General features: G+C 31.3%; 1 protein-coding gene across 2 annotated transcripts in view; it reads right to left on the reverse strand.

Moving 5' to 3' along the window:
- The window catches only part of LOC139493179 (centrosomal protein of 290 kDa-like), a 52,444-nt gene that overhangs the window by 12,316 nt on the left and 20,395 nt on the right, over positions 1-19,733 (reverse strand). For both annotated transcript variants that reach the window (XM_071281362.1, XM_071281363.1), the window contains exons 25-45: positions 15,503-15,676; positions 15,106-15,217; positions 13,921-14,120; positions 13,503-13,563; positions 11,812-11,909; positions 11,180-11,312; positions 10,384-10,700; positions 9,804-9,998; positions 9,159-9,239; positions 8,648-8,755; positions 8,002-8,136; positions 6,726-6,959; positions 6,260-6,478; positions 5,255-5,409; positions 4,145-4,358; positions 3,612-3,749; positions 3,073-3,187; positions 2,333-2,442; positions 1,940-2,092; positions 1,568-1,707; positions 811-955 (exon numbers count right to left, since the gene is read on the reverse strand). In XM_071281362.1, the coding sequence (XP_071137463.1) occupies positions 811-955; positions 1,568-1,707; positions 1,940-2,092; positions 2,333-2,442; positions 3,073-3,187; positions 3,612-3,749; positions 4,145-4,358; positions 5,255-5,409; positions 6,260-6,478; positions 6,726-6,959; positions 8,002-8,136; positions 8,648-8,755; positions 9,159-9,239; positions 9,804-9,998; positions 10,384-10,700; positions 11,180-11,312; positions 11,812-11,909; positions 13,503-13,563; positions 13,921-14,120; positions 15,106-15,217; positions 15,503-15,676 (3,237 nt within the window). The remainder of the gene's footprint in view (positions 1-810; positions 956-1,567; positions 1,708-1,939; positions 2,093-2,332; positions 2,443-3,072; positions 3,188-3,611; positions 3,750-4,144; positions 4,359-5,254; positions 5,410-6,259; positions 6,479-6,725; positions 6,960-8,001; positions 8,137-8,647; positions 8,756-9,158; positions 9,240-9,803; positions 9,999-10,383; positions 10,701-11,179; positions 11,313-11,811; positions 11,910-13,502; positions 13,564-13,920; positions 14,121-15,105; positions 15,218-15,502; positions 15,677-19,733) is intronic.

Consider the following 19,733-nt stretch of genomic DNA (forward strand, 5'->3'; position numbering starts at 1 on the left):
CAAATTTATATCACGGTCAGAGAGTACATTCTTACATTAGAAATCTATATTTTCAACAGATTAATACAGTGGTCATCAGGTATATTATAAATCTGTATTTATTATAAGTAAAGTGGAAAATATTTTTTAAGAAGATGAAATAAGTGTATTAAAAGATCATGACAGCTGCAAACTGTAAAACCGTAGTTTCAAATGATTTTTGTCGAGCCTTCGACTTTAGTCGAGAAAGCGATCCTACATTCCTTCGGCATCGGTGTCGTCATCATCAGTGTCGTTGGTTTCGTCGGCGGCGTCCACAAATATTCACTCTGTGGTTAAAGTTTTTGAAATTTTAATAACTTTCTTGAAATATCCTGGATTTCTGCCAAACTTGGACAGAAGCTTGTTTATGTTCATAAGATAGTATCCAGGAGCAAATTTTGTAAAAATAAAATTCCATTTTTTCCGTATTTTACTTATAAATGGACTTAGTTTTTCTGCCAGCAATCATTACATTCACTCTGTGATTAAAGTTTCTAAAATTTGGATAACTTTCTTAAACTATCCTGGAATTGTACGAAACTTGGCCAGAAGCTTGTTTATGATCAGAAGATAGTATCCAGAAGTTAATTTTGTAAAAATAAAATTCCATTTTTTCTGTATTTTACTTATAAATGGACTTAGTCTTTTCTGCCAGGAAACATTACATTCACTCTGTCGTTAAAGTTTTTAAAATTTTAATAACTTTCTTAAACTATCCTGGAATTGTACGAAACTTGGCTAGAAGCTTGTTTATGATCAGAAGATAGTATCCAGAAGTAAAAGTCCTACCTCTTCCTGTAGCTGATAGTTTTGTGTCTTCACTGCCTCTATTTGATGGTCTGGTTTCCCTGATGATACAATAGATGGACCACCAGTCGGACCTCTTTGTAAGTTAGTTAATTTTCTTTGTAAGGTCTCTTTCTCTCTTTCAGCCCTGAAATTGAATATTTTAAATAATTTTCAAATGTTGAATTAGAAACTGGTTAACAGATAAAATGTATTGAGCACTTAACTCAAGACATAGTGTATTCAAGACAATATCAAATATGAAAACATTGCTTGTTGAACCTTACAGTAAAGAAAAACACATTCAAAACTTGTCTGCATCATATTCCAAAACTTCAAACCAATATATTGTACCATGTATGTTATCAAATCTGTTACAAATTTTGAATATCAATTTATAATAGCATTAACTAAGAAAACAATCAACACTGAAAATCTCTGTCAACTTTTAGCCTTCATTTTAGTATTTGACATTCTGTAATTTGATTTTTTAGATTGTAGGCAGAAACTAATACCTGGAAAAAAAAAATATTCTGTTCATGAATAAAAAACACTAAATTTGAGATAATTCATGACATCCATGCAACCAGAAACTTGACATCTTACCTTATATTGGTTTTTCACAAAAATTATTTTCATGTTTACATACAATAGACCGTATCAATTGTAGCTCTTGTCTTGTTGTATCATAAAATTCAATATTCTGTATAAAACAGAATATGGCATTACAAACATGAGAGCAAGACAATTGTTTTCATACCTATCAAACTGATCCTTGAATACTTTATTTGCCTTTAGAATTCTTTCATTCTCTTCCTCCTTATCTTTCAATCTTAGTTTCATTTTCTCCACTGTTTTCTGCCATTTTTTACTCTCCTCCCATTTAATCATTTCATCAGTCTGAAATTGAACAATTTTATTTTAATATATTATCAGCATTTTCATTTGTTAAAGTGATATCTGTACTTTATAGTTGGTTCATTGAGAATGAAGATCAAAAGAGCACATAAAATATTTAAAGTGATTTATAACTTATATACATCATTCAACATTTACCTATTATCAAAAACATAACGTTCCTTTTTGAATATAAATATCTAGCTCTAACATTTGACTTTCTACATTTTTTTACCTTTTCTCTCTTTGGTTGAGCAGGTTCAGGCTCTCGAGGTCTTTCGTATGGTTTCTCTGGCTGTTGTTGTTTACGTTTTAATTCATCCTCCAGTAACCTGACTCTACGTCTTAACTCCTCTGTCTCCTGTTGTCTGGCATCATCTCCTGTTTTCTGATGAAAAATAAAATATTGTAATATTGTATTGTGTTGTCTGTTTTGTAAACTTTTGTAATTTAATTTGTTAACATATATGTTGTTCATTGAATCTCTTGATAGAGGAAATAAAGAAATGAATGAATGAATGTCATTATATCAACATGAGTATAAACTAAGAAACAAACCAGGATCATAAAATACTTGAGAATATTTCAGATAATACTGATTTTTTTTTTCATAGTAAGTATCTTTTACCTGTGTTTTCATTGTACTCATTCTGTCGACTTTCTTCTCCAGGTCATCAACTTCTCCTTCCAGTCTATGTTTATCAGATTTAAATCTCTGTAAGTTTTTCTCCTTTCGACCTGGAATTACAAAAGTATTTATGACATTATTTTGACAGGCTTTGTTAATCATCAAAATTCACTCGTAATTAGATTTTAGTTTTAGTATGTATGTTAAAAGATTTATTTTCATTTTCAACAATAGACTTCCTACAAATACAAAACTTGTTACTTGAATCTATTGTCCCTTCTAATGTATGAACTTTTATAGAAGTTATAATTGAAATATAAAGCACATTAGTGAAAATTTAATTTAGAAAAAAAAATGGTTGGTTTACTTAAAATAAATTTGAATTATCTCCCTTTGGCTGTATTCTCTTTATTCAATACTTTATTCTACTGGTAGTTATCATATTTTGTCCTGGATGTTATTGCATATTTTTTAGAAGATACAAGCATATTGTATTTCCAATATGAATTGTATTTTGTGGATACTTGATTTTATGGTTTTTGTAAATTTTGCATGCAGGTCTATCTACAACAGTAAAATATTATATATTTTAATTTGCAGTTCACTTTCAGTTTATGCAAAAAACTACTGCCCCATTTATAAAAATAAATTAGCAGTTTTTACAAAATGACTATAATAACCTAATTGATAACAAAATAATGAAATGAATAGTTTGCACTGACAACTTCTAGGTTTCTTACCAATTTCTTCCCTTAGATCATCTAAATCTGTTTGTAAAGTGGATTCATTTTCTTTTCTCTTTTTCACTTCTTTCCTGAGTTTGTCCACCTGTGCCTGAAGGTCTTCTATTTGATCCTATGATATAAGATTCACAATCTAATAGATAAACCTATAGATTTATATAAATATGGATTATAAACCATCAACAACTTTATTTAATCAAAGCACTGGTGAAACACAGTGGACATTGAAGTAGGCAATTGTTTACTACTGAAGACCACACATTGACCTCAAGATGTCTTACATTATATACTGTTGGGTTGCTTTCTCATTATTGTATAAACCCTCATATGGTTTTATCCAAACTTGTCAGCTCCAATCTAGGATGTAGATATAAAGTAGAAAATTATTGCACTGCTGATTAATAATTAAGACACAGTAAGTTTCCATTTATTTACAACTATAAAAAAAAGTTTAATTGAAGATGACAAAAGGGTTGTATGTACATCTAGAATATGGATGAAATAATAAATCTATAGTCTAATATCCTTATACTTACAACAAATTCCTTTGTATGTTTGTCTATAATTTTCTGTACATTGATCTGTTGTTCCGATTCATCTGAGGTGTGCTTCACTTGATCCTGAGCCTGTTGAATCATATCTGCTCTCAACTCTGTCAAAGCTTTACTCAAAGACTAAAAAATATTAAAAGAATGCTTAACATGATTCTAAGTCTCTAGCATCATGTTAGTGAAGTCATAGTTTTTAAGTTTTTAAAGCAAAATGTTATATGAAAATAGTGAATTATCTCCCTTTGTCAAATCTTTTCATTTATTGTTTAAAAGTATCTGTGTTATTGCTAAATCATGAAATTTTACAGTTGCATATAACTCTTTTTCTGCTCTGCTAAAGAAGTACTGGTAAAATCCATGTATTGCAGTAATATCATGGTTGATGTCAACAAGTATAAACATTTGATACAGTTATTCCTTTTAAATATATATCAAAGGTTTACTTAAAAGATAAAATTGTTTTTTCATGCTAATGTTGCTAGAGATGTAAAGTGCAAATGGTTAAAACATTCTAATACCTGATGTTGTTTTTCCTTCAGAGCCAGCTGATTTTTCAGTCTGTCCACCATGTTTTTCATTGTTGTAGTAGGAGCTCTATTGTTTTGATCCTTCAATGTATCTACTTCCTGGGTCAAGAGTTCAATCTCTTTCCTCATGTGTTCGACCTGTCTCTTATGATCATCTACTTCTTTGTCTTTCTTCTCTGAATGGGATCTTACTTCACCAGTTAAACTGTAAAACAAAGACAAATATATCTTACATCTTATTAATTAATCACATTTTAGTCATACATGTTCATTACGGTATTCATTGTTCTAGTTTTTTATTCCAGCATTACAAAAGCAGAGGAAATAGATCTCAAATTACTGGTCTGTTGCAGTTTGTGACATAAATTTGTTATTTCAGTTTTTGATTGTCTCCTTTGAATTGGCTTGTTTTTGTTACCTCTAGGCTCTCGATACTCTAGCCTGTATCAAGAATTACTTTGTTTTTGTTGACCTCTAGGCTCTCGATACTCTAGCCTGTATCAAGAATTACTTTGTTTTTGTTTACCTCTAGGCTCTCGATACTCTAGCCTGTATCAAAACCATGTTGTTTTGTTATCTGTTGTATCATGAGAGGTAGATCCTTTATTTCACTCTCACTATCTAACTCTAAGCATCCATACTAACTTATCTCTATCAGACATATATTTGTTATTTTATACCAACTATAGACCTCATAACCTACTAATCCTTATAAAAGCATGATATTTTGTTATTTGTTGTAGTTTAAGACATAGATTAGTTATTTTACTGTCTGTAACTAATTTTAAGTCTCCATACTTACTACTCCTTACCAGAGGCATGTTGTTTTGTTATCTGTTGTAGTTTGAGACGTAGATTAGTTATTTTACTGTCTGTAATTAATTCTAATTCTCTATATTTACTAGTCTTTACCAGAGGCATGTTGTTTTTTATCTGTTGTAGTTTGAGACGTAGATTAGTTATTTTACTGTCTGTAATTAATTCTAATTCTCTATATTTACTAGTCTTTACCAGAGGCATGTTGTTTTGTTATCTGTTGTAGTTTGAGACGTAGATTAGTTATTTTACTGTCTGTAACTAGTTCTAAGTCTCCATACTTACTAATCCTTATCAGAAGCATGTTGTTTTGTTATCTGTTGTAGTTTGAGACGTAGATTGGTTATTTCATCGTCTTTCTGTTTAATCTTAGCACTCATGGCTGCCATGGCATTGTCCTGTTCTGCAACAGCATCTTCTAACTCATGTAAACGTCCAATCTGGAAAATCATAATCAATTGTTACTAAAACTCATTTCACCATTAATGTATTGAGCTGCAAATATTTATGATTAAGTTATGAAAGTGACTGAAATAATAGTAATTCTGATACATAATGATTAAATGATTTATTGTATTTTCAAAATTGTATCAAACAATAATGATTTTCTGTTCATTGAACATTTCAATAAGAAACAAACTTTATAAATCCTATTCTAACATGACATCCTTCAAACGCTTTGAGTACACACCCCTGGTCAAATATGAATATATTGTTTGGGCTGTTCCAATCGTACTCCCATGTCATATGCTTTTTTATGAATGAGCTACCCGATGTCACAGAATGTTGACGTCAGAATAATGGCATTTTACGGGAAAATACACCCTTGTGAAACCGAAAAATCTTCACAACAAGGAAACGTAAGTAAACGATGCTAAAATGTGTTATGTAAGTCATTTTTGTTTACATATAAGACATTTAAGTACAATTATCATTTAAATTCATCCAAACCTATCTAAATATTTTATTGTAAATAGTTTAAGCATGTCATTTATTTAGTTTGCTTCGTTCTTTTATGTCAATTTAATCGTGCGTTTATTTATGGGAACAGCAAATAATGCCTTCACCTAGAGCGCTTTGATCTAAAACAATTGCCATATTTGTCCTATTAGAATCCAAATAATTCATGGGGGCTTGAATATATCGTGATTTTACCACGAGTTGTCCCTTTATGCCGATATTTTACCCCTCATAATCGCTCATGGCAAAATATGTGTCATAACCTGTGGTAAAATTACAATATATTCAAGCCCCCATGAATTATTTCTTAATTTTACAATAGAAACCTACCTGTTTATTAGAAGCTGGTTGGACATGTTGTTTCTGCATCAGTTCTCTGGCAGCGTCCTTAAACTTGTTAAATGCAGCATCAGTATTCATGTGAATCTTCTCCTGCATATTTTTCAGATCTTGTTCATGTCGTTTGTTCATTGACATCATGTCTTCACGAGCCTGGTTCAGTAATTCCTGGTACTTGGCTATTGTTTCTTCTTTCTGGTTTAATCTGGCCTATAATGTAATCAAAAATGTCAAATATGTGGAAGCAAAAGAAAATTAAAAAAAATTTATTAAAGAAAATAGGTACTGGGACAGAAAACAAAAAAATTGAAACGAGATGAATCTCATATGCTGTCTACTAAAGCTCCATGATCATTTGAATAATTGCTTTCAGTCTATGTACATTGAGGTCTATATGTTATCTGCATGTGATAAATTTACCAGTATTCTAAATAGTACACTGTATCATTTAATTTACCTGTAAGCTTGAAATAGTAGACTGTGCTATTTTGATGGAATGTTCTGTCCTGTATTCCTTTTCTTTGCCAGGTTTCTGTTGCATGGCTGAGGTAACTTTAGAGGTAGCACTGAGAATGATCTCGTCTCTATCAGCTGTAGCAGGCATTCTGAGTCGTAACTCCGCTATAAGTTTGTCTCTGGCTATAATGGTCTGCTCTGCTTGTCTCACATGTTTCTCTAATTCTTGATTTCTCTGATAAATAAAAAGAAATTAATTAAATAAGTAAATTGAGAATATTTAAGGAAATTTATTAGTTTTGTACAAATACCAAGAAGTATAGAAATTCAAATAGGCAATCGAAATTCATAAAAAGATATTATGATCTTCTCTATTTCTATCTTTCTTTTACTAATAACATTTCCCTGAATACTATTACTGATAACTTTTAACTATTGATTAATTGTTCTCAGGTTGTTTTTTTTTAACATTGTGCAAATATTAGGCAGAAGATATATTTTGAACATTGTATAGCTGTTTTTGTAACATTTGATTGTCTTCACAATTTTTATACACGAGTAAGAAATATTTATATTCCCATGTTGTACCTTTCCACATGTGTCCATGAAGATGATTGAATAAGATTATCCAGTGTGAATTTATGTGAAAAATTACATGTCAGCCATGTTCAACAAGAATATACACGTTGTCGTTCTAAGCATTGAGAATATTTTAAAAATTCATTTAACATATTGAAAAATCCACGAAGTATCAGCAAACAGGAAGAGGGTATCTGATAGATTAAAAACAAGAATGTGTCCATAGTACACAGATGCCCCAATGGCATTATCATTTGCTATGTTCAGTGGACCGTGAAATTGGGGTAAAAACTCTAATTTGGCATTAAAATTAGAAAGATCATATCATAGGGAACATGTGTACTAACTTTCAAGTTGATTGGACTTTAACTTCATCAAAAACTACCTTGACCAAAAACTTTAACCTGAAGCGGGATAGAAGAACAGATGAACAGATGGAAAATGGACAAACGAATGGACGCACAGACAAGAAAACATAATGCCCATAAATGGGACATAAAAATGATTAAGCTCATCACCATCAAGCTGCTGTCATTCTATTCCTGAAAAAAAGTGAAGAGAAAATTTGTCAGATGAAAGTACACACATACAGTTAGACAAGGTGATTTACAAATAGCTCCATCTCCTAGAGTGGGGTATAATTAATAACAAGTTTCAATACACATAATTATACACATATTCTATACATCTGCCCTCACCTTTCTGAGTACTTTAGATTCTGCCTGTGTGTCCAGTATGATCTTGACATTACTCTTTATTGTAGTGATAGCTTCCTCTAACTGGTTTGCTACTGGTAACTTATGGTCTGGTAAGGATCCTAGAGCTTGCTCAAACTGTAAGGAAATAAGTATAAGTAGAGAAAGGCAAACAAATAAAGTAATAAACATGCAGACTGTCTTTTACCTTATTCTAAACAAGAAATAGGCTGAGTTGTCTAAGTTATTCATCTACATTGACCACTAGCCTGTCAACACTGAGGTTGTGATTTCGAACCCCAATCACAAACAAGTGAATTCCACTAAAATCATAATAGACTTGTCAGTTTTCCTGCCCGAGGTATGTATTGCTTTATTCTCCTTTTTTCAGAACAAATAAAACTTGTCACCACAATATAGCCAAGATTGTTGTAAATGGTGTTAAACAAGTCTATTATGATTAAATCAATCAATATATAAAAAGAAATATGATTTAGTCTTTATCAATGGCTGAAAACATTTTCACATTTTGTGAACTTTCTTCATGGCAACAGTAAAATATTTGGATTCATATAATAAATAAACTACTAATAATCAATATAGTTCAGTATTAGAGAAATGTGTTTTATATCCTAAGTAGAAGGCTAACCTTAGAAGCTGCCCCTGCAATCTCAGCTGCCTGACCCTCCAGTCTTCCTATTGTTCTTTCTAATTCGACCTCTCTATGCTCCCATCTCAGCTGTTTCTCTTCAAAGTCCTGTTGATAAGAAAGACAAAATTTCATGTAGACTACACCTCAAAGATTTTAAAATGAAAATTCTTTATTCTCATTTTTCTTTATTCATTATCAAAACAAAAATCCAAATATTGTTCCTCAACAGCTTTTCGTATCAATAACTGATGCCTTTTATTTTTTGTTGCTTTGTTCGACATTTTTTGCAGGTTTGTTTTTCTTATAAAATGGCATTTATTCTATTGAAAGGCTTTTAAAAAATGTTGTCCTTGTCCATTTCAGCTTCAGTACAAACTGTTCCACATTTATCACTTTTCTTCATTTTTTTTTTTTAATTTTCTCTAATGGATTACAGTATCTATATTACAATCTACAAAAAGCCAAAGTTAATCTAATCAATACAAATACTATGGTTAACTAAACATACCTTAGTTTGATGAACATTATCAGCCTCTAAGTCAGCTACCATGGCTTCATTTGATCTGATTATACCTTCTAAATACTGAGTCTGGAAGAAAATAAAATGTATTACAGCGATAAAATCATAACTTTGCTTGTAACTTGCAATTAAAAATAATGAAATATCTTTATTTCAGTCCTACAATAACATATTGATTACTATACAACTAATAATGGTCAATAATAAATGAAATCAGTAAAAATTGCATAGGCAATAATGTTTGGTATTCTTAATTTTAATTTCTGATGAATTAGATATATCACTACTTACAATAATTTCAAAAACATAATAATTTTCAACCTTTGCATAAAGAAAGTGTAGATAGTTTGGTAGGAAGAAAAACTACCGATAACAGACTGAAAAGAATGCACTAAATGCATCCAGTCCAAAAAACCAATGTGTGCTATTTGTGACGTCATTAAAAGAATGCTTATACATGTATGTAAATTTTCAACATAAAAATATATTTCTATCTACTTATGGTTTTACCTAAGATCATTGTGATATTGGTCAATAAAATCATAATTTGAAATTTAGCAAGAAATCTCGGCCAATTTAGTGCCTACTCCTTTAAAATCCCAAACTTTAGTTGCATTGTCTAATTGTTAATACCTGTTGTTGAAGTTTTGAGTTGAGTCTCTTGTGTTTGAGTTCTTCAATCCTGACAGCATCGAGTTTAGAATGCCACTCCATAACTTTAGCAGCACCACGGCCATCCTTCAATGTAGCTATTAGATCCTGTAGACTTCTATGTTGTAGTTCTAGTACGGCTAACTTCTCCTCTACTTGGTATCTCTCTTCTTTCACCTTAAATACAAATATTCCAAAATGACAGTTCAATGATAAAATAGACCATTATCCTAATTCAAATGTCTGATTTTTTTAAGAATGGTAATATGAAAGCTTTAAATCAAAAAAAGAATTTAATCTTATCTACAAGCAAAATTTAGTTTTTTCCTTCTGTATTCAAGTGAAAATGTATTTCAAATCTATTTGTAGATTAAAAGTTTAAATGTATGACAGAATAATGGACTTTTGTGATGATTTAAAACATGCTTGTGAGAGTGAATTTAAAGTTATACTTCTCCATCTTATACACATCATCATTTTATTAGATAAATACAAAATTCTCTACTGAGATTTAAAACCTCCTATAATTTCTTTCTATTATTTAGATAATTTTTATATTTACCTTTTTGAGTTCCATCTCTAACTTGCTCTTATCCTGTTGTAGTTGCATCATGTTATGAGAGAACTTTTCCTGTCTGGTGAGAGGTATAGCCCCAGCGAACTGTAACCTTAGATCCTGAAGGTTCTTCTTCAGATGGTTAGACTTATCCTGGGCCTCCTTCCTGTTATGGTAGATAGTCTGGTTTTTGTCATCCAGTTTCTGTTCCAGTCTCAGGACCAGTGCCTCCGTCTTTGACACTTTTTTCTTCACTTCTTCATACTTTCTCACTGCTGTACCTTCACTCACTTGTAATTGTACTATGTGGCGATGAAGTTTACCTATAAATAAGAACAACAGATGAATTAATTAGTTTTATTACATACTAAGTAGTAAATACAGGTAAATTGTATGTGTAATTCAATTGATGATATATCAGTCACAATTACAAAGGCTTCATCAAACCCCTAATCTGTATGACATCACATAATCAATATCCGTAACAGACACAAAAGCTTTATCAAACCCCTTATATATATAACTTGTGTCTTGTGAAAAATACATAAGAGATATTAGTCTTACTTAGAGTAAATGTATATAATAAAGTGTATATGATATGGCTTTTTCAATATCACACATCATATTAACCCCCAATCAAAATAATCGCTTGAGCAGGTGTGATATTCGAAAAGCCATACAATATACTCTATATATTTTTATTTTTATAGACAAAGTGGTAATCTTTTGAACTTTTAAACATAGCTGTTACTGTTTCATTACAACTTTTGTGATAATGTTCAGTAAAGTTTATTGTATTTACCAATGATAGTTTTTTCATCACTTTGTATTTGGAAGTCGAGCAGTTGTTGTCGTAATGAAGCATTTTCTTTCTCTCTAGATAGCTGTAATGTCTCTAATGACTTCACCTGGGACGTAGCTACTTCAGATATTTCCTGAAAGATCAATAGACAGTCAGTTACATACACGGTACAGCAGTCAATATCAATAAAATAATTTCAGTACTTTTCTAAGACTCATATGATATTGAGCCTGATATATTTATATATATATCTTGTATTGTCTATTCCAAAGGCCTGTGCTATCATGCAGATGTTTTAATTTTTGTGTCGAGTGTTTGCTGGCTTCTTGTCATGTAACCACACCTTTTGTTCAAAATTTTTATTTGTTCATTATAAAAAAATATTTTGTTTTTGTTTTTTCTAACACAGTTTTATTTTGTTATGTTTGATACATAGTTTGTGGGATGACAAGGACTTATGCTTACTTTTATTGATAAAATATCATTTCATTTTTTTGTCCTAAATTCTCTTTCCCTCTTACTAAGAAAGATTTCTTCTTGTCTTTCTCAGTTCTATTCTTAAATTACAAATTTTTCTTTAAATAGTTTGAATTTTTTTATTTTTTTGTTTGTTCTTAAAACCACTATTTTACCTTTAATTTAGAGATTTCTTGTTTGAGTTTGATTTCTTCCTCCTCTAGTGATGATATTTTCTTCCTGTCTGCATCACTGACTTCCTTGGTTACAGAATCTACAAACATACTTAGCTAATTTCTATCTTATTCATCATAATATTTGTGAAAGAAAGACCTTATTCGTCTTAGTAAATACACCTCTATTCTTTATGGAGTTTAGCCTGTTTTACTACCCAATATTTGCGTTAATTTCTGTTATCCTATTTATGCATTATTCTAGATTCATTATTATTCATAAGACAAGCTTTGTATAAGCCTGTATACAGACTTTGGCAAAACTATGCAATCCAATATAAACAAGAATAAAATGTTTCCACAAATAGTTACCAAATGTTGTAAAATATGAAACTGCAGTATGCAAATTGTAACAAATGAAATTTTCCTTTCTGAAATGTCATTAGAACATATGTAAAGAAAAATTTAAGAAAGGCAACACAGACTTTGAGTTAAATTTTCATTTATAAAATATTTACAGCAGAAAATTTATAATCATTCACCAAAAAATTTGTAAGGGTTCCGCGGAACCCAGTGTCTCGCCTATTTTTGCTGTAAATCACAGGCTCAACAACAATGAGGAAAAAAATCAATAAAAATATTCCTCTTGTTACTATTTTATGATTGTAAGAAAATCTAAGTCCATTTGAAAGTAAATTACAGAAAAAAACAGAGTAATCTTTTTACAAACTTTACTTCTGGATACAATCTTATGATCATAAATAAGGTTATTTCCAAGTTTGGTACAAACCCAGGATAGTTTAAGAAAGTTATTTAAATTTTAAAAACTTTAACCACAGAGTGAATGTAATGGTTCCCTGCAGAAAAAACTAAGTCCATTTATAAGTAAAAAACGGAAAAAATTAAATTTTATTTTTACAAAATTTTCTTCTGGATACTATCTTATGATCATAAACAAGCTTCTGTCCAAGTTTGGTACAAACCCAGGATAGTTAAAGAAAGTTATTAAAATTCTAAAAACTTTAACCACAGAGTGAATGTAATGTTTCCCCGCAGAAAAAACTAAGTCCATTTATAAGTAAAATACGGAAAAAATGGAATTTTATTTTTACAAAATTTACTTCTGGATATTATCTTATGATCATAAACAAGCTTCTGTCCAAGTTTGGTACAAACCCAGGATAGTTTGAGAAAGTTATTAAAATTCTAAAAACTTTAACCACAGAGTGAATGTTTTGTTTCCCCGCAGAAAAAACTAAGTCCATTTATAGTAAAATACGGAAAAAATGGAATTTTATTTTTACAAAATTTACTTCTGGATACTATCTTATGATCATAAACAAGCTTCTGTCAAAGTTTGGTAGAAATCCAGTATAGTTTAAGAAAGTTATTAAAATTTCAAAAACTTTAACCACAGAGTGAATATTTGTTGACGCCGCCGACGACGCCGACGACGACGGAATGTAGGATCGCTTAGTCTCGCTTTTTCGACTAAAGTCGAAGGCTCGACAATAAAATGGACACTTTTCTAATAACAGTTTTACTGTGAAAAATTGCGCACTTCATTGTTATCACATTTTTTTATGCCTGAAAACTTTAAATTCATTAGAGATAATCAAAAACTTATATATGTGTTTACTTAATTTGTTAGGACTTAAATGATGCTAGTTCTTCTTACTGCTGTTTTCACTTACTTGTAAGTTCATCCCTTAATTCTCTCTCAATCTTCTGCAGTTCAAGGTTAGACTTGGTTATCTGAAATGTTAAAAAGAAAATATAAAACAATGATATCTTACAAATAAATGATGGATTAGAATAATTTGAATTGTACCAGTCTGACATTTTCCTTTTTACTGATTGTTTTAAAATGAATAACTTGTTGAGAGGAAATAGTAGTGATTATTACATAATTAGTTAGGTTGTACATTGCATTATATATTTCCAATCTTTGTTTGACCATATATTCTTTATAAATCTATGTTCTCCATACATTGAAGCATGTGTGATCTAATAGTTTACTGAAATCAAAGGATATCCCCTTCAATCTAACATTCTAACAGTTACCCTCTGACTTCTGACCTCTAACGATATAAGAGACAGTGTTCTACTTACCTGAGAGAATTTCTCTTCCAAATCTTTATTCCTCTCTTCCAGATTATGGAGGATAGATTTCTGTTGTTCATACATTCTAACAGCATGTTCAGCTCTTTGTCTCTCATTCAGTTCCTTCATTTCTAATGTTGTAATCTTTTTAGATATGGTTATGGCGTCACCATCAGTGATTCCCTTGATTTCGGTTCCATCTGTCACACCTTTAAATCAATTAAATCATAAACACGTATTTCTATGTTGTGTTTTGTGTACTGTGTTTTTTATTGTTTCTTGTTTTACGCCATATGATGTCAGTTTGTCATCTAATTATATCTTTAAAGGTCCCTTTGATGTCTAAGAAGGTCCCAGAGCTGTACAACCTCCCTATATATTATACTATAATAGTTTTCCATTCACTGGTTATTACCTCTCCTATGGAGATCTTCTAATGCAGCCTCTAACCCCAACCCCCTGAGGTGTATGACCTCATGTGATTATGATACTTTCCCTCATCCCTGTTTTTACCACTCATATGGACATGTTCTAATGCAGTTTCTCACCCCAAATGCCAGAGGACTATGACCTCATGTGATTGTGATATTAACTCTCCTATGAAGGTCTTCTAATGCACACCAAACCCCCCTCCCTGGAGCTGTACAACCTCACTATATTATATTCTTTAAAAATTGTAACACCATGATGACTGCTGTACCCATATTTTGACTATTTTATTTATTATGTCGTTTTTTTCATGCATCAATGTAAATATAATGGAATTTAATAAGACTGTCAAACAAAGTGAGACATCTAGCGCTATAAAACCAACCAGTTTTAATCCACCATTTTCTACATTTGAAAATGCCTGTACCAAGTCAGGAATATAACAGTTGTTGTCCATTCGTTTTTAATGTGTTTTGTCATTTGAATTTTGCCATGATTTAAGACTTTCTGATTTGAATTTCCTCTGAGTTCAGTATTTTTGTGATTTTACTTTTTTTAATACTTTTCCCTCTCCTATGAAGGTCCTCTAATGCTTGCCTCTAACAACCCCCCCCCCCTTTTGAAATGTATGACCTGATTGACCTCACAGGATTGTTATATTACCTCTTCTATGAAGGTCCTCCAATGCAGTCTCTTAACTCCCCCCACCCCCTCTTATGTATGACCTCAAATGATTGTGATACTTTTCCCATTACTGATTGTTACCTCTCCTATGAAGGTCCTCTAACGCAGCCTCTAAAGCATGTAACTTTTCCTTCTCTGTTTCTAATGTCCTCCTCAGAGAATCATTATCTTCTGTTTGATGCTTTACTTCCTCCTGTTAAAAGTAGTAAACGAAACTATCAAGTGTACATATATTAAGTAAAACAATGTGCTCACAAATACGGAAAAAAAATAAAACAGAATCAAATCTTTGAAGTCTTGCCAATTTTCATTCCAATTGTCTAATATTAGAGGACAAAGGAATTAACTCCTGATATAAATAACACTTTTTTTTATTTTTCAATTTTAACCCAATCTCAACCAGCACCCTCTTCCACATATCAAATCTTAACACCAGCCCTGTTGGTGCTTACACTAAGAAAAACATCTTATAGTTTACCTCCAGCCCTGTAAGTGCCTCAGCCTTAGAGACTAGTGAGTTTCCTTTTTCCAGATGATCTCTGTACTTTTCTGTGACTTCATGTAACTTTTTATTGGTTCTGTCTAGCTCAGATACAGGTATGGAGTCTTCTAATGCTTTCTGTAGTGCTGCTATCTTAAAGGTAGCCATGTCCTATAAATAAAAAATATTACAAATAACAAGAATGTGTCCATAATACACAGATGCCCAATCCTCACTTTCATTTTTATATGTTCAGTGGACTGTGAAAAAAGTGTAAAATTTGGCATTTAAATTAGAAAGCTCATTTCAAAAAGAACATGTGTACTAAGTTTCAAGTTGATTGGACTTCATCTTCATCAAAAACTACCTCGACCAATAACTTTAACCTGAAGCGGGACAGATGAAGGGATGAACAGACATAGGAATGAACGAATGGACGGACCAATAGACGCAGAGACCAGAAAACATAATGTCCATAAGTGGGGCTTTACAAATCACTCAGGAAAACAGGAAGTATATATATGTCTTTCTAACAAACCTGAAAAGTTCCTAAGAAAAGTGAGAAGTAAAAATTGGTTTACAAACTGATAACAAGAGGCTCTCAAGAGCCTGAATCGCTCACCTGGTAAACAATGCCTTCGGTCATGTTTTTTGACGAAATAGAAAATAAAACACAAACTTTATTTAATACACCCTACTGATCATTCAAATGAAGTTTGGTTGAATTTGGTTGAGTAGTTTTAGAGGAGAAGATTTTTTAAAGTTAGCAAATATGATGAACAAATTGTGAAAAATTGTCATTAAAGGACAATAACCCCTTAAGGGGTCAATTGACAATTTTGGTCATATTAACTTATTTGTAGATCTTACTTTGCTGATCATTTTTGCTGTTTACAGTTTATCTTTATCTATAATAATATTCAAGATAATGACCAAAAACTGCAAAATTTCCTTAAAATTACCAATTAAGTGGCAGCAACCCAACAATGGGTTGTTTGATTCATCTGAAAATTTCAGGGCTGATAGATCTAGACCTAATGAACTTTTTTACCCCTGTCAGATTAGCTTTAAATGCTTTAGTTTTTGAGATATAAGCCAAAAACTGCATTTGACCCCTATGTTCTATTTTAAGTAACGGCGGCCATGTTTTTTGACAGATCAAAAATTGAAGCACAAACTTTGTGCAGGATAATCTAAGGAACAATCATACTAGGTTTCATCTAAATCCATTCAGTAGTTTCAGAGGAAAAGATGTTTGAAAAATTGTTAACGACGACAGACGACGGACGCCAAGTGATGAGAAAAGCTCACATTTCCTTTTAGGAAAGGTGAGCTAAAAACTGCAAAATTTCCTTAAAATGACCAATTCAGGGGCAGCAACCTAGCAAAGTGTCCGATCCATCTGAATATTTCAGGGCAGATAGATTTTGACCTGATAAACAATTCAACCACAGTCAGATTTGATCTTAATGCTTTGGTTTTTGACATTTTACCCCTATGTTCTACTTTTAGCCGTGGCAGCCATCTTATTTGGATGGCCAGGTCACCAGACACATTTTTTAAACTAGATACCCAAAAGATGATTGTGGCCAAGTTTGGATTAATTTGGCCCAGTAGTTTCAGAGGAGAAGATTTTTGTAAAAGATTACTAAGATTTACGAAAAATGGTTAAAAATTGACTATAAAGGGTAATAACTCCTAAAGGGGTCAACTGACCATTTCGGTCATGTTGACTTATTTGTAAATCTAACTTTGCTGAATATTATTGCTGTTTACAGTTTATCTCTATCTATAATAATATTCAAGATAATAACCAAAACAGCAAAATTTCCTTAAAATTACCAATTCAGGGGCAGCAACCCAACAATGGGTTGTCCAATTCATCTGAAAATTTCAGGGCAGATAGATCTTGACCTGATTAACAATTTAACCCCATGTCAGATTTGGTCTAAATGCTTTGGTTTTTGAGTTATAAGCCAAAAACTGCATTTTACCCCTATGTTCTATTTTTAGCCATGGTGGCCATTTTGGTTAATTGGCCAGGTCACCGGACACAATTTTCAAACAAGATACCCCAATGATGGTTGTGGCCAAGTTTAGTTTAATTTGGCCCAGTAGTTTCAGAGGAGAAGATTTTTGTAAAAGATAGAAAAATGGTTAAAAATTGACTATAAAGGGCAATAACTCCTAAAGGGGTCAACTGACCATTTCAGTCATGTTGACTTATTTTTAGGTCTTACTTTGCTGAACATTTTTGCTGTTTACAGTTTATCTCTACCTATAATAATATTCATGATAATAACAAAAATTCATAAATCTAAATGCTTCGGTTTTTGAGTTATAAGCCAAAAACTGCATTTGACCCTTATGTTCTATTTTTAGCATGGCGACCATGTTTGTTGATAGATCAAAACTTTGGATACAATTTATAAACTAGATACCCTAAGGAACATTCAGTTAACGTTTGGAAGTATTTGGCCTAGTAGTTTCAGAGGAGAAGATTCTTGAAATAGTTTACGACGACAGACGACAGACGACGACGGACGCCAAGTGATGGCATAAGCTCACATGGGAAGGGCCATGTGAGCTAAAAAAAGTGATGTCAATAAAGACACCATTCCTACAGTGGGGATACAATAATTTTGGGAGTAGAGTGGTGAAGTATAATAATTAACAACCAGTTTATTGACTCATGAGTCATATCACTCATATGACATGTATATTAGGAATACTGGTGCTACTGGTTTTCAGATATTTAATTCTGAATTTATTATTCAAAATTATTCAAAATTTTGAAATTTAATCATAACAACATTTTTTCTATATTATTCTTTGTCTATTAAATCGTTATGCATAAAGGTCTACCAGAGTACTACATGTAATATTGTTGTTTGAAAAAGAAAAAAAAATAGAAGAAAAAAATATTTATAGATATATACATATATAGGAAATAAAATTGATCAGGAGTTGTCTCCCATAGACCTAGAACTATAAAGATTTATGTAATTTCTCCAGGTCACAGTGGCACCCATAACTATGTTTTGTCAATAACTTGATTTATATCAGGTTAATTAGTGTAAATGTGTATTCATGTGGTTTTGTTGTTTAAATGTACTTTAATCATTCTAATCATTTTCTGTGCTTTATTTTGTAATTCATTTGATTGTATAGCTCAAATTTTGGGCACCATGATTGGTTAATAAAATTATCTTATCTATCTTGTACTTCACAGAAAAATCTGAGTTATGTCCCTTGTAAATTTAATTTTCATATTTATTCTAAACTAAGTTGACATTTTACAGTTGTTATGTAATCAGCACTTTTATTGATTTTTTATAACATTATCTCCATATTTTGATACATCAGTCAAATTATCATAATTGTCTAATATTAAATATTGCAAATGATGTATTTGAATATTTAAATATTCAAAATCTTTAGTTTTGAATTGTTAAAAATCAACTATCAATAAATAAAAACCAAGCTCTTCATTCATTGGAGGTCAGTTAACCTTGGTTCTAACAATTGCTGGAATGTCAGGGAGGGCAATTGTTCATTCCAAAACTTCTTCTAGAAAGGAGTTAAAGCCAAAGATAATAGTGCCCTTCGTTTTGAAGTCTATAACTAAATTCTGACCTCTGATGCATAAATACATGTTCAGATATGTTTTAAACAGCATATATTCTAAAAGACTCATATCACATTTGTTTTTGTAAATGCTATACATAAATAACTCAGTTCCAGAAATTTTATCTTTTGAGTGGCTATTATTTTTTTGGTAAATTTTGAAGTAACTTGTAATTTCACCCAAATAAAATACCAACATTTGCAAAAAGAAAAATATTGTTCTGCTTTCTAAATTTGCATTAGTGTTAAACAAATTAGTGTTCCAACACAATGAAGAGTCAAAACTTTATATACATTAAATTTTAGGTAAATCTTCCTCCTAAATGAACTGTGTTAATTTCTTTTTGTTGGTAAAATAACGAGTAAAGAAATTTATTTTAGAAATTGTATAAGTGTTTATTAATGAATTACTCTTGGACATTCATTGTTTTTCAGGGATAAAATTAAATGACACATATGAGGAGCTAAGGCCTTCAACTTCAAAAACAATATTCATGGTTGTAAACTGGTAAACATTATTTATGGACTTCATTGTAAAAAATGTAACCACTACGTCTATGTTGGGGAAACAGAAAGATCTCTCAACGACAGAATAAAAAGA

The sequence above is a fragment of the Mytilus edulis genome, chromosome 10 (genome assembly GCF_963676685.1).
Source record: "Mytilus edulis chromosome 10, xbMytEdul2.2, whole genome shotgun sequence".
Taxonomy (NCBI): Eukaryota; Metazoa; Mollusca; class Bivalvia; order Mytilida; family Mytilidae; genus Mytilus; species Mytilus edulis.